This window comes from Rhinopithecus roxellana, chromosome 19, assembly GCF_007565055.1.
Source record: "Rhinopithecus roxellana isolate Shanxi Qingling chromosome 19, ASM756505v1, whole genome shotgun sequence".
NCBI lineage: Eukaryota > Metazoa > Chordata > Mammalia > Primates > Cercopithecidae > Rhinopithecus > Rhinopithecus roxellana.
In genome coordinates this window covers 56,571,308-56,586,463 of record NC_044567.1, presented here as the reverse complement: position 1 = coordinate 56,586,463, position 15,156 = coordinate 56,571,308, and the positions used below count along the sequence as shown (strand labels likewise).

General features: G+C 47.7%; 1 protein-coding gene across 3 annotated transcripts in view; it reads right to left on the bottom strand.

Moving 5' to 3' along the window:
• The window catches only part of VPS53 (VPS53 subunit of GARP complex), a 168,820-nt gene that overhangs the window by 110,143 nt on the left and 43,521 nt on the right, over window positions 1–15,156 (bottom strand). For 2 of the 3 annotated variants that reach the window (XM_010373479.2, XM_030924066.1), the window contains exons 5-6: window positions 7,210–7,296; window positions 1,661–1,776 (exon numbers count right to left, since the gene is read on the bottom strand). In XM_010373479.2, the coding sequence (XP_010371781.2) occupies window positions 1,661–1,776; window positions 7,210–7,296 (203 nt within the window). Of the gene's footprint in view, window positions 1–1,660; window positions 1,777–4,746; window positions 4,856–7,209; window positions 7,297–15,156 lie in introns of those variants that run through there. The other variant, XM_030924067.1, reaches the window with a different exon arrangement.

Below are 15,156 nucleotides of genomic sequence, written 5' to 3'. Positions count from 1 at the left end.
ACTCGCTTGAACCTGGGAAGTGGAGGTTTCAGCGAGCCGAGATCGTGCCACTGCACTCCAGCCAGGAAGACAGTGTGAGACTCCCATCTCAAAACCAAAAACAAAAATACAGAAAGGGCACGGCTTTAAATATTAACTGAAATCTGCAGGTTCTGAGGCATCTGTGTCACAGACCTCTACTTTCCGTACTGCTAAGGTTAATGTCGCTTCAATAAAAGGATGCTGATAAAATCAAGTTACACACAGGGAGGAAATATAAACTATTAGATCTAAATTTTTCATTAGGGTTGGGCTATTTCATTACATTTATAATTTATGATTTGCCATAAGAGGCATTGAAAAAGACAGGATCAAGTTCAAGTCAAGGTGTTACACTGCTACCAACATTGCTATCACTGCCTGTTCTCACCACCGCCTGTTCCCACCAGCACCTGTTCTCACCACTGACTGTTCCCACCAGCACCTATTCTCACCACCACCTGGTCTTAACCACTGCCTGGTCTCACCACCGCCTGTTCTCACCACTGCCTGGTCTCACCAGCACCTGTTCTCACCACTGCCTGTTCTCACCACTGCCTGGTCTCACTAGCGCCTGATCTTAACCACCGCCTGGTCTCACTAGTGCCTGTTCTCACCACTGCCTGGTCTCACCAGTGCCTGTTCTCACCAGCACCTGTTCTCACCAGCGCCTGGTCTCACCACCGCCTGGTCTCACCACCACCTGGTCTTAACCACCGCCTGGTCTCACCAGCACCTGGTCTCACCACTGCCTGATCTGATGGTTTGTTGGACACCCACCACCCAAGAAGGAACAAATGTGACTGCCCTCTGGTCTCCCTCCGGCCCCTGCTCTCACTGCTCACAGGGGAGTGGACCAGGGGTCCCTGGAGCTCATCCAATACCTAGAGAGGTCAGGAAGGGGCCCCGCCCCTCCTCCTCTTTCCCTCAAGGCACTCTCCCACTTCCCCTACCCAGGACTTCGAATGCTGTATCTCAGTTTCTGTGAAGATGAGCTTTCCCTGTCCACACACGGAATCACACTGAGGCTGGAGCAGGGGGAGTCCCCAGTCTGAGATGGGCCACAGAGGTGAGCTGGAGTGTCAGAATCTTGCTAGTAAAGGAGGCTTTAGACTGCTTCTTTGTAGTAAATAACCAGCTCTTCCTTCTAATACTATTTCTAATGTTCTGATGTATCATTCCCTCTACAAACCAAATGGAAAGCTAATAAAAAGTAGATTGAAAAAAAGTGGTTTGAATGATTGAGTTCTGTCTCCTATATAGGGTCTCTTTGATGACAGCACAACTCAGCCCAACGCAAGTAGGAAACTCGCCGAGGCAGAAGCAGCCGGGAGTGAATGTGGGCCCGTGTCCCTCTGTCTGCCGTGACGGTACAGAGCTGCAGCCTGAAGACGGGTCATATTCTCAGAGTCATTCTGAGAGGCTTCCTGGGTCCCCTTCTGACCGGCTGCCAGTGTTCGTCAGGTTTTGAACACCAGAGGGCACAAAGCAAAAATGGTGACTGGACACTTGAAGCCAATTTGCAGAAGGTGGGACGGGATGGTGAGACTTTCCCGGCTGAGAAGTAAACAGGCTGACAACACCATTTTCTCTATGTGACACATCTCCTATGGCCCCAGAAGAAAAAGTTGGCATTGCTTACTCGAGGGAGTCGACACCTCCTGCCAGCATGTGCAGGTGGTTCAGTGTGGTGATTGAGGTGGTCAGGTGGCGTTTGGCGTGATCTAATTGCTTAATATCACGGGTGATTTCTTTCACCTAAACATTGAAAAACCAAAGAGAGAAAGGAAGACGGTTAAGAAGGATGTAAAACGCTTCTGCAAGTAGCTCCCTATGAAACTAATGCAGATGAAGCAGGGAAAAATCTCAGGTTAGCAAACATTCTCACAATACAAAATCACAATAATTTCCAGCATTTAAATTTAATGTGGCATCTTTTTGGACTTTGCTCAGGGTTATAAAACCTTCAGCTGCGAGCATGAAAGGAACTTTATTTTTTACCCCAAATGAAATGATCCAAATGGCAATTCAGTATTGAGCATACAGGACAGAGCAGGCACGCACAGCACCGTTCCTCCTGAACAAGGTGAGGAAAGTGTGCCTTCTGGTGCTGACGCCCCTGGGCCGTACAAAATGCCTCAATCAGCACATGGTACTCAGACGGTCTTTCCTAACGGAACGAGGGCCTGGGCTTTCAGCAAAGACTTTCAAATCTCAAGAAGGCTGAAATAGAAGCCGTGTAACACACGCTTAACATGTAAGTTACCAGGAAGGCAGGAGCAGTCTTCGGGGAGTGAGAAGGCAGTTTGGGGAGTAAGAGCCTGACAGTGTTGTTTCAGCAGGTCCGAGGGAAGAGACGCTGTCTCTGGGAATGCAAGTATATTTCAGTCACCAGAAAAGCATATTCAATAGAGAAGCTGGAAAAACTCCCCAACTTTACCAACACCCAGGTGAAATCATCCACTGTGTTTCTTCATCCACGCTAAGAAACTTTCTGTGTGTGTGTGTGTGTGTGTGTGTGTGTGTGTTTTATCATGCCACATTATTTTTAATTACGTACAAAGATCTAACACGTCACGCACGGACCATTCCACCCGCTGCTCTGCTTGGCTGCCAGTCTCATCTCTCTCTTCTGCAATGGTGAGGCGGGTACCCTTTCCTTGGGGAAGAGAAATCCATGGTCTGTTGCCAATAGTGAAAATGTTGGAAAGCCGAGAGGCAAAGCTGTTGCCACTGGCGTCTTTCACATGAACCACGTCAAAAGATCCAGGGTGCCTCTCTCTGTTGGGGTCACACCAATTCTTCCCAGGTTGGCACCTCCAGTCACCATACACAGCTTACCAGTGTCGAACTTGATGAAATCAATAATCTTGCCAGTCTCCACATCAATCTGAATGGTGTCATTCACCTTAATGAGGGGTCAGGGTAGCGGACGGTACAAGCATCATGGTCACCAGATGAGGGACTCCTTTTGTGTCCACAAAGATTTTTCTCACTTTGCACAACTTGTACTTGGCCTCCTCAGGTATAATACAATGTACAGCAAAGCGACCTTTGGTGTCACAGATGAAATGGAAATTCTCGCCTGTCTTGTCAATGCTGATGACATCCATGAACCCAGCAGGGCAGGTTACATCAGTTCGGACCTTGCCATCGATCTTAATGAACCGCTGCATGCAAGTCTTCTTTCCTTAAGTCTGTTCCTTAGGAAAATGATGAGGGGGAGACACTCTCTCAACTTGGGGGACCGTGGACGGACGAGGAGCCAACACAGCAGTCCACTTATCCAGCACCCAATGCTTTGGAGCTGTCATGCGCTTCAGACGCTCCTTGGCACCACGAGCCATGGCTGCGTTAGGCAAGGAACGGGGCCTCCGTCTTCCGGTGCACGCAGCGAAACTTTCTCAACAGCAATTTGGTTGCCCAGGTTCTGTGATACCTGGAAGGAAGGGACTGCCCTGGATACCAAGCACAAACACTGCAGTCAGGGGATAGACGCATCCCACTAAAGGGAGAAACTCGGCAGTGAGTTCGTGTGCCCCGGGAACTCACAAAGGTTACGACCTGCCCAGCTTGAGTCCACACCCACAATCCTGCAAGCCTCACCTGGATCTCAGCTGGAAAAAGCCTCTTTCATGGGGACTTCCCAATCTAGCCTGCCTTCCTTCTACAACCCCCAAACAACCTCTGTTTCCACTGAATTTAAAAAAAAAAAAAGTTTAGGACCCACCACTACTTTACCAAATACTTTAACTTGGGGCAAAAAAAAAAAAAAAAAAAAAAAAAAAAACCCCAGAGTGGTGTCACAAGCTAGATATAGAAGGCTGAAAACTGGCCCTGTAATCTGATCACCCACTTGCTGCTCTGAAATCAGCATCCTTTTTCCTACAAGAAAATCTGTATCTCTTCCAGGGTTTTTAGCTTCGGTCTAACATAGGGAGTCTTTATTTTTTATTTTTATTTATTTATTTAATTAATTAATTAATTTATTTATTTATTGAGACGGAGTCTCGCTCTGTTGCCCAGGCTGGAGTGCAGTGGTGTGATCTCGGCTCACTGCAGCCTCCACCTCCCAGGCAAGTGATTCTCTGCCTCAGCCTCTAGAGCACCTGGGATTACAGGTGTGCACCATGATGCCTGGTTAATTTTTGTATTTTTAGTAGAGACACAGTTTTGCCGTGTTGGCCAGGCTGATCCTGAACTCCTGGCCTCAAGTGATCCGCCCTCCTTGGCCTCCCCAAGTGCTGGGATTACAGGCGTGAGCCACGGTGCCCGGCCGCATCAGGGGTCTTTAACCACTGTGTTCAAAGTCACAGTCATCTACGACTCTTCCTGGTCCCTGCATCATTAAGTCATTAAGTCCTAAATATTATTCCTCTGCTTCATCTCAAGAATCTATCCCTTCTCTCTATTCCTTGTTCAGGCCCTCAATGCTCTGCACTGGAGCTGACTGGTCTCTCTATTCCCAGGATCTCCCATCACTCCCCACCCCACAGCCTGTGTTTCTCTAGACAAACTAAACCACAAATTTTTCCCTAAACAAAGCCTTCAATGGCAGGGCATGCCAGGGGTACTCAGATAAAACCTACATGAGACCTCCCGCGAGACAGAATGTCCATGGTTGATTTGCCTCAACAGTTGCCCATGGGCAGCGAAAACGGGCAGAGCTGAAGTGGGAGGTTTTAGAGTCAGACAGATCAAGGGCTGAACCCCAGCTCTACTACTCACCAACACTGCATCCTAGAACACGTTTCTCAGCCTCGCGGAGTCTCAGTTTTCTCATCCATAAGATGGGTAATCACAAAGATAATAATGATCCTAAAACCTAGTTCAGAAGGACGTTGTGAGGGCTACATTAGAGTGCTGGCACAGAGCAGCCAGCACAGTGCTGACACTGAAAGAGCTCAAGAAAGATCACTTCTCCGATGCAGGGAGGCCCCTGAAACTACTGCCACGGAATGAAAGATGAAATGCTCCTGATTACTGTAAATACAAATCGCATGCAGGACTGTGTAAAGACAATGCCAGGCTGGGCTGCCAGAATGAGCCAACAGCACATGATGTGCTTCCCCCTGCAGAGAGCCTATGAACAGACGTGCAGTCAGGGAGGTTTCACATCACCAAGATTCCTATCCCAGAAAAGTAGATGTTCATAGCTCTGGGAATGGAATGCAACCCTCGTGGAGAGCCTATAAACGGATGCATGGGGGGCGCCTGTCCACATGGATAAGATAGGGCTATAAACACCCTCATCTTGCCATGGCTCTTCTAGGCCTCTTTACGGTTAAGGCATACTACCTTCTGAGAATTTCTGGTCTAACCGGTTGTCTAGCTTCACATCCTGTTTCTCTGGATTGTTTGTAACCAGCTTTTGCTGCAACTGTTCCTGCTGATTAATATCTTGCTAATCATAGATTATGGAAAGACTGTATTCCTGTTTTAAGACTCTGTTAGAAATTACTGACGCACACACTATATTGTAAATTCTTATCTCTGTATACTGTACTTCTGCATACAGATGTTATGTTAAAGAATTACTTCATCCCCATGTGACCATCTCACCTCATAATTAAATGACCCTAAATCCTTCACTAACCTACCCCCGGCCTCACTAAACTTAATAATAAATGCTGGCATATCCAGTGCATTGTTGGCACCGTGGGACCAGAAGGCGGTGACCCCCCTGGACCCAGCTTTCACTTTTCACTATCTTGTGTGTGTCTATTATTTCTCGACTTGCCAATCCGCCCGGGAACAAAGAGAGAGCCCGGCTGCATTGCGGGCTGCTGGCCAGATCCCGCAATACCCCCCTCACTCCCACCACTTCCTCCCTTCAGCACAGCAGCACTGTGCAGGAAAGCAAACTGCTTTAAAATAAGACATCTCATAACTTGGGAGCAAACTGTCAGTGCAAACCCCCTCGGTTGGAAGAGGAAGCATACTCCAGAACTCAGATTAGCATCATAAGGATATCAATAAATGCAATCAGCTCCAACAAAAGCAGCGTGGGACGCTCTCACTGATCACCATGCTTTGAGACTCCTGGGTGCTGCTGGGTGTGGTGCCTCCTTGGGGAAGGACCACAGAAAATCCAGGTCCCTAGAATATGCTCAGTGCTCTTCATATGTTTAATTTTCACAACAACCCTGTGAGGCAAATGCCATTATTCTTATTTTACAGTTGAAGAAACTGTAATCCTGAGACAATTGAGAGACAGGACATTACTGAGTCCGAATCTGAACCCAGGATCCAGCACTTCCCAGCGCCTCCCATGGGGGAGGAGAGGGTGAATGAATGCTGGGTTCTCAGTCTTCAGAGCAAGCTTCTGAGCACATCACTGGGGGACATAGATTCGTCAAGGGGGAACTCAACCAAAACCACACACACGGATCATGGGCAGGGGATATCCCCCCTCCCTGCATCCCTCCCTCCTCCCAGCTCCAGGACCATTCTCAGTGTGCACCAAGCTACACACCACACATCTCGATGGAGAAATGCATGCTACCAATACCAAGAGATGTTAGAGAAAGGAACATCCAAAATGACTAGGAAACTATTTTCAGAAAGGAGAAAAAAAAATTGCAGCCGGGCGCGAGGGCGCACACCTGTAATCCCAGCACTTTGACTGTGTAAAGGCCGGGCGTGGTGGCTCACGCCTGTAATCCCAGCACTTTGGGAGGCCGAGGCAAGCGGATCATGAGGTCAGGAGATCAAGACCATCCTGGCCAACGTGGTGAAACCTCGTCTCTACTAAAAATACAAAAATTAGCCGGGTGTGGTAGCATGTACCTGTAATCCCAGCTACTCAGGCGGCTCAGGCAGAGGAATCACTTGAACCTGGGAGGCAGAGGTTGTGGTGAGCCGAGATCACACCAATGCGCTCCAGCCTGACAATAGGGTAAGACTCCGTCAAAAAAGAAAAAAAAAACCCCAAAAAACAAAAAAACAAAAAAAGCTGCCTATTTAAACCCAGGGCTGCAAACGCAGGGCAGCAGAGATGGTGAGTCACTGCTGACCAGCAACTCCCCTTGAATTGATCTGAACGCTTTCCTAGGGGCTTGCTTTAGAGATGCAGATGACCGTGATTGGCAGGAGGTGACATTATTAGAAAAAGCTCCTTATTAGAATGCTTAGATGAGAAGCTCACTTCCTCTTTTGGTGCAAAAAAGTTAGGAAGAAATCAGAACTCACCATTTGCTCTGATTTTTCAGCTTTGTCTTTGATGTCTTTGATTTTGCCAAAGAGCTGCTGGATAGCTTTCTGAGCCTCTTCAAGTGCCTAGAGTAAGAGAAACACATGAAAAACAAGAGGCAGCTTGAGACAGCACCAGTCACTACGCTGTAATCCATGCTAGGCACAAAAGACATTTCCATAAAGCTCTCCTGACTCGTTGTGCTTATGCCAACGATTTTTCTGTACCAAAATAGTAGAGACCTATAGCGTCCGGTATCTGCGTACAGGCAAACACTCGGGACTCTTACCAACGTGCCTCACAAAGTTTTAACTTAAAACTAAATGATTCCCCCCATCTCAGTGATTACTGTACACGTTACTGATAACAGCAAATAGGACAAGTATATCTCTGTGTGTGGGTGTATGCAAGCAACCATGCAGAGTGACCTTCAAAGCCTCCTACAGAGGGACGGGGTAGCTCTAAATTGGGGCGAGGGAAAGCTCTGGACTTGGAAGTTCCAGACTGTGCCTTCAAAAAAGTCTGAACCGTGAATGGGGACTCCAGAACTGCAAAAAATCTTAAAGACTTTCATAGTAAGTCATTTGAAAACCAATGAAATGCACTTAGAAAGGAAGGCTGGACGGGGCACAGTGGCTCATGCCTGTAATCCGAGCACTCTGGGAGGCCAAGGCAGGCGGATCACGAGGTCAGGAGGTCGAGACCATCCTGGCTAACACAGTGAAACCCGTCTCTACTAAAAATACAAAAAATTAGCCGGGCGTGGTGGCAGTGCCTGTAGTCCCAGTTACTCGGGAGGCTAAGGCAGGACAACGGCATCAACCCGGGAGGCGGAGCTTGCAGTGAGCCGAGATCATGCCACTGCACTCCAGCCTGGGAGACAGACAGAGCGAGAATCCGTCTCAAAAAAAAAAGGGGGGGGAGGCACTGAATGCTAACGGTGGCTCACACCTGTAATCCCAGCACTTCAGAGGCTGAGGCAGGAGGATTGCTTGAGCCCAGGAGTTCAAGACTAGCCTGGGGAACATGGTGAGACTCAGTCTCTGAGAAGAAAAAAAAAAAAGTTAGCTAGCCAGACAAGGTGGCACACGCCTGTAGTCTCAACTACCTGGGAGGCTGAGGTGGGAAGATTACTTGAGCCTGGGAGGTCAAGGCTGCAGTGAACTGTGATCATGCCACTGCACTCCAGCCTGGTGACTGAGCAAGACCTTGTCTCAAAAAACAAGCAAAAAGCTAATGGTGAGCCCAGTATTTCCACTGACATAAAAACCTGCAAAGACGGATGCTATACAATAAAAGTATCACAACACGGCTGCAGCTTCTGCCAGGAGGGGAAGCAACATGAGGGCAGCTGTGAGACGTGGAGCCCAGAAAGTGTCTGTGAGCGCCAGCAGCCTGTGGACGTGCACAGACCATATGCACTGTAATAAAGACGATGAATTCCTGCGGCAGTTACAGTACTAGGCACGAGTCAGCATCTCCTTAACTCACTCCTTCAGTCATTCAACGAGTATTTACTGAATGCCTCCCATACACCAGGCTTGATTCTGAGCATTGGGAATCCAATGGGAAACCAGACAGTATGGTCCCTCTCTCTATCCTCAAGGAATAAACTTACTTTGAGAAGTAAGTAAGGGGGAGGAGATCCTGGAAAAACAACAAAATAAAGAAACAAGTGTGTCTTTATTTTGGACACACAGGTGTTCCTAAGTGTGACAGGTGTGGTGAAGTTATGCGGAGTGATGAGAATAAGGCAAATGGTGGTCACGGAAGGTCTCCTGAGAAAGAGCACGCGAATCAGGGCTGCGGGAGGAGGAGGTGTCAGAATTTGTAGATTTGGAGTAACAGGATTTTTTTTTTTTCTTTTTTTTTGGCATGGAGTCTCGCTCTGCCGCCCAGGCTGGAGTGCTGTGGCGCCATCTCAGCTCACTGCAACCTCTGCCTCCCAGGTTCAAGCAATTCTCCTGCCTCAGCCTCCTGAGTAGCTGGGACTACAGGCGCCCACCACCACACCCAGCTGATTTTTTTGTATTTTTAGTAGAGACGGGGTTTCACCGTGTTAGCCAGGATGGTCTTGATCTCCCGACCTCGTGATCCACCTGCCTCGGCCTCCCAAAGTGCTGGCATTACAGACATAAGCCACGGCACCCGGCCTGGAGTAAGAGGATTTTAAGCAGAGAGAACAGCAAATGCCAAGACCCTGACAGAGAAAGACCTCAATGTTTTGGAGGTCCAAAAAGAAAGACAGTAGGTGGTAGTGTAATATCGCAGTGGGAAGTGTCTAGAAATAATCTGGAGGGGTAGGCAGGAGCCAGGGCATGGAGGGGCTCAAAGCATGAGCATTCTGGTCTAAGTGAAAATGAGAAGCCACTGAAGGGTTTTAAACGAGGGAGAGATGTACAGTTTACTTGTATAAAAGACTGTCCTGGCTGTTACGTGGCAAGAGAGTTGTGCAGGGGCAGGAGGGAAAGCAGGAGTGAAAGGCCTGTGAAAAGTTGCTACAGCTGTCCACACGAGACGGTGGAGGTCTAGACAAGGCAGCCGGTGCTGACGGGAAGACGCGGAGCGATTCAGGGTTTCTAGGAAGCTCTAATGCATAGGACTCACTGACGGACTCTGTGTGGGGAATGAGGGTGAGGGAAGAACCAAGGGTGACTCCCGGGTTTTGGTTCACTGACTGAACTAGGGAATGCAGGAGGAGGACAGGGAGGTATGTTGTGGTGGCTGGGAGGGAAGAGTCCCATCTGCAATACGTTAAGGGCACCTGGGCTGTGGCTGGAATGTGTCCCCAAAGTCATGTGTTGGAAACATAATCCCCAGTGCAACGGTATTGACACGCAGGGCCTTTACGAGGTGACCAGGTCATGAGGGGTTTACCCTCATGAATGAACGAATGGCATCATCCCGAGAGTGGGTTCTTGATAAAGGATCTGTTCAGTCACTTTCTCAGGCATGTGCACACTTTCTTGCCTTCCACCTCTGCCATGGGACGACACGGTGAGAAGCCTTCTCCATAAGAAGCCCTTGCCAGATGTGGGCCCGTTGGCCTTGAACTTCCCAGCCTCCAGAATTGCAAGAAAGAAATCTCTTTTCTTTATAAATGATTGTCTGTACTATTCTGTTACAGTAACATAAAACAGACTAAGAAAACTGGTATCAAGAAGTGGGCTATTGCTATAGTAAATACCTGAAAACATGGCTTTGGAACTGGGTAATGGACAGATGTGGAACAGTTTTGAAGTGAATGCTGGAAAAAGCCTGTATTGCTATGAACAGAGTGCTAACGGGGATTCGACTAACGGGGATTCAGCTGAGGGGATTCGGCTGAGGGGAATTCGGCTAAGGGGGATTCGGCTAAGGGGGATTCAGCTATGGGCTCAGAAGAAAAACAGAAATGCAGAGAAAGTCTGGAACTTCTTAGAAAAGACTTAGTGGTTGTGACAGAGTGTTGGCAGAAATACAGACAGGAACCTGGGCACGGTGGCTCACGCCTGTCATCCCAGTACTTTGGGAGGCCAAGGCGGGCAGATCACCTGAAGTCAGGAGTTCAAGACTAGCCTGACCAACATGGTGAAACCCCATCTCTATGAAAAATACAAAAATTAGCTGGCGTGGTGGCGGGCGCCTGTAATCCCAGCTACTCGGGAGGCTGAGGCAGAAGAATCACTTAAACCCAGGAGGCGGAGGCTGCAGTGAGCTGAGATAGCACCATTGCATTCCAACCTGGGTGACAAGAGCAAGACTCTGTCTCCACCAAAAAAAAGATAGCTTACTTGAGATCAAGTAGAGACATTAAGGTGGACATAAGATTCTGGAGCTGGAAAGAGAGGTGATAGGCTGGGATTTAAATTCAGAAGTCATTACTTTAGAGATGATATTTAAGTCTGTAAGATTAGAAGAGGTCACCTAGGAAGAGAGAATAGACAGAGAAGAGAAGACGGCACAGGGCTGACCCTTTGGTATGCCAGTATTCCAACGTCTAACATAAAAGAAGCAGAGATGCACAGAAAAACCACCAGTGACATGAGAAAAAATCAGGGACAATGGGTGTTACAGAAGCCAAACAAAAGTGTCTGAAGGAGGAGGAAAGAGTGATTGTGCCTTCTGTTGTTAAAAACTCACGTAAGATGCCAGGTGCGGTGGTTCATGCCTGTTACCCCAGCACTTTGGGAGGCCAAGGTGGGTGGATCACCTGAGGACAGGAGTACAAGACCAGCCTGACCAATATGATGAAACCCTATCTCTACTCAAAATACGAAAATTAGCCAGGCGTGGTGGCGGGCGCCTGTAGTCCCAGCTACTCAGGAGGCTGAGACAGGAGAATTGCTTGAACCCGGGAGGCAGAGGTTGCAGTGAGCCAAGATTATGCCGTTGCACTCCAGCCTGGGTGACAAGAGCAAAACTCCGTCAAAAAACAAACAAACAAAAAAAAAACTTCATGTGGATCACGAAGTCAAGAGATCGAGACCAGCCTGACCAACATGGTGAAACCCCATCTCTACTAAAAATACAAAAATTAGCCAGGCATGGTGGCACGTGCCTATAATCCCAGCTACTCAGGAGGCTGAGGCACGAGAATCGCTTGAACCCAGGAAACAGAAGCTACAGCGAGCCAAGATCATGCCATTGCACTCCAGCCTGGGCAACAGAGCGAGACTCCATCTCAAAAAAAAAAAAAAAAAAAAAATGAAGACACCCGCTACTGATTTTGACAACAGGGAAGTTGTTGGTGACCCTGACAAGAGCAGTCTCAGTGCAGTTAAGGAAATGGACAGCGATGAAAGGATGAAGCAGAGGCTGTGGTCACAGAGCAGGCCAGCAAAGTATGGCTGTGGGCTGAAGCCAGTCTGCCACATCCACCACCTATTTTTGTAAACAATGTGTTTTTGGAACACAACCAAACCCATTTGTTTAAGCATTGTTTATGGGGATTTTGCCACACAATGGCAGAGATAAAGAGTCACAACAGAGACCATATGGTCAGTAAAGGCTAAAATATTTACTATCTAGCCCTTAACAGAAAGTTTGCTGACCCTGGTATAGACTTTTTTTTTTCCCCAAGAAGTTTTTGCTATGAGAAGGGAAGAAAAATCGGGCAATAGATGGGGTAAAAGGAGTAATTTTTAAAGATGAGAAATGCTTGCATACGTCTGGTTGGGAATGATCTAGCAGGAGAGAAATTTATTTGGGAGGGTAACGGGTTAATTACAGAAGAGGACTTTTTGAAACATAATGTTCTTGAATTGTTTAGTGCAGGGGACCCCAAGCCCTGGGCCGTGGGCCAGTACCAGTCCCTGGCCTCAGAGGAACTGGGTTGCACAGCAGGAGGCAAGCGGCGGGCAAGTGAACAACCATGACCTTCTGAGCTCCCCGTCCTCAGATCAGCGGAGGCATTAGATTCTCAGAGGAGTGTGAACCACAGCAGGAGGTGAGCGGCGGGCAAGTGAGTGAGCACGACCGCCTGAGCTCCCCGTCCTCCGATCAACGGGGGCATTAGATTCTCAGAGGCGCGCGAATCCTATTATGAACAGTGCACGCGAGGGATCTAGGTTGTGTGCTTCTTAACGGAATCAATCTAATGCGTGGTTATCCGAGGTAGAACAGTTCCATCCTGAAACCATGTCCCCCTCCCCGGTCCATGGGAAAACTGTCTTCCAAAAAACTGCTCCCTGGTGCCAAAAAGGCTGGGGACCACTGGTTTAGTGTATGAGTATTAGCCCTTTAGCAGGGTTATAAGTATCCTTTAGAACGGGGACCAAGGATATGAACAGTATTCCTGTAAACCTATAGCTAAGCCAATCACCCATCTACTTTACCAGAGACACGCTGAGTTTATGACTCAGTATTAGTAGCTCCCTTTCCTTCTCAAAGTGACTCTGGTGATAAATCACACGGTCACCTCACCTACAGCATCTAACCAAGGCTACAGCACAGCGGGACCTTGGCAAATATCACCCGCTGATTAAAAGCACCACGGTGCACCTGTCAGAGTGCCGGTGCTGAGGCTGCTGCTCTGAGTAAGTGTGCTCGTAACCATTCCTCTAACTTCAGGCACCACCATGAGCGGTGGTTCAAAATCACAGCTTCAGGCTTTCTGTAAGTGTTCTCTATTTGGCTGATACAGAGTCTAATGTCCAAGAGGCTACATGGGATCAGTAAATACTAAACCCACTGAAGTCTTCTAAAAAAGGTTGGATCGTGGAGTTAAAAGTACGACAGAGGCCTCTGTAGGCAACTGACCACCAGAAAGGACGGATCTTCTTGGACACAGCTCGCATGGAATTCTGTGACACTGCAGGTCATGTCATGTTATGGGGACATGCTAATGGGATCGCAGCCACTGTATTCTAGCCAAACACCCCAAAACATGACATTCAGCTAAGAAAGGCAAAAAAGGGGCTAAGTTATACGCTGAGGTCTCACATCTGAAGATGTCTGCATGATCCCATCTCAGAGAAAGGGTTTCTATTCCTTTCTCTCGTATGTTAAACCTGGCATCCTACCAGAACTGTCTCTGCTGAAGGTATCGCTTTTTTCTTCCAGCAAACACAATCTTACATGTCACAGTCTCCAAGACAGATAAACTATCTGCCAGACTTTTTTCTGGACGGAATGCTTTTGTTTGTTATAATAATGTACTGAAGTTGGGGAAATTCAATATAATTCATTTTGCAGAGTTTAAAACGCTCCTCTGAAGTATTCATGCTATCAAGCAAGTCCATTCTCAACACATACCCTAATATTTGACATCTAACCTCTGATCATCAGTCATATAGAAAGAACATTGTTTTGCAACTGGAAGAATCATATGACCTACAAGCAGTTAAGGGTTTTTAAGAAATACCAAAATACCTTTACTACCAGGCTAATCAGAAAAGGTGCTGAAAGAATGATTCTGGCACTGTCCCTAGACACTTTTTAAAATAAAAATGTGGTTGGCCAGGCTGGGGGGCAGTGGCTCACGCCTATAATCCCAGCACGCTGGGAGGCTGAGAGTGAATTACTTGAGGCCAGGAGTTCGAGACCAGTCTGACTAACATGGCGAAATCCCATCTCTACTAAAAATACCAAAAAAATTAGCTGAGTGTGCTAGTGCACGCCTATAGTTCCAGCTACTCAGGAGGCTGAAGCACGAGAATCACTTAAGCCCAGGAGGCGGAGTGAGCTTAAGTGAGCCAAGATTGTGCCACTGCACTCCAGCCTGAGTGACAGAAAAAGACTCTGTTTCAAAAAAAAAAAAAAAAAAGTAGGCCGGGCACAATGGCACACACCTGCAATCCCAGCACTTTGGGAGGCTGAGGCAGGTGGATCATGAGGTCAACAGATCAAGACCATCCTGACCAACATGGTGAAACCCCACCTCTACTAAAAATACAAAAATTAGCCAGGCATGGTGGCACGTAATCCCAGCTACTTGGGAGGTTGAGGCAGAGGAATTGCTTGAACCAGGGAGTCAGAGGTTGCAGTACGCTGAGATTGTGCCATTGCACTCCAGCCTCGCGACAGAGTGAGACTTCCTCTAAAAAAAGAAAAAAAAAAAGTAATAATAAAATTAAAAGGTGGCTACTTTCCATTGCAAGCTGTATGTGGATTAAAAACAGAACTAATCACTCCAAAAAATGTCTGCATTTAATGTACCCCACTAGAGTTTCTGAACAGAACATAGGAGCTACAGCCTATATCTAAAGGTGTTCTAAAGCGGCGACTGTCGTGGCCCTCTTTAGGACTCAAATTCTAAACACACAGCCTGCATCTGAAAGCGTCATAAAGCAGCGAATGCGTTTAATCTGCCCCTACTGGAGTTTCTAAACTGAGTACCGGAGTCACAGCCTGTATCTGACAGTGTTATAAAGCGGCCCTCTTTTAAGACTCAAATTCTGTAAACAGGAGATGAAAAGCAACCCACTGAATGAGCCCAGAAGGTTCAGCAAAGCCTGTTTCAGTAT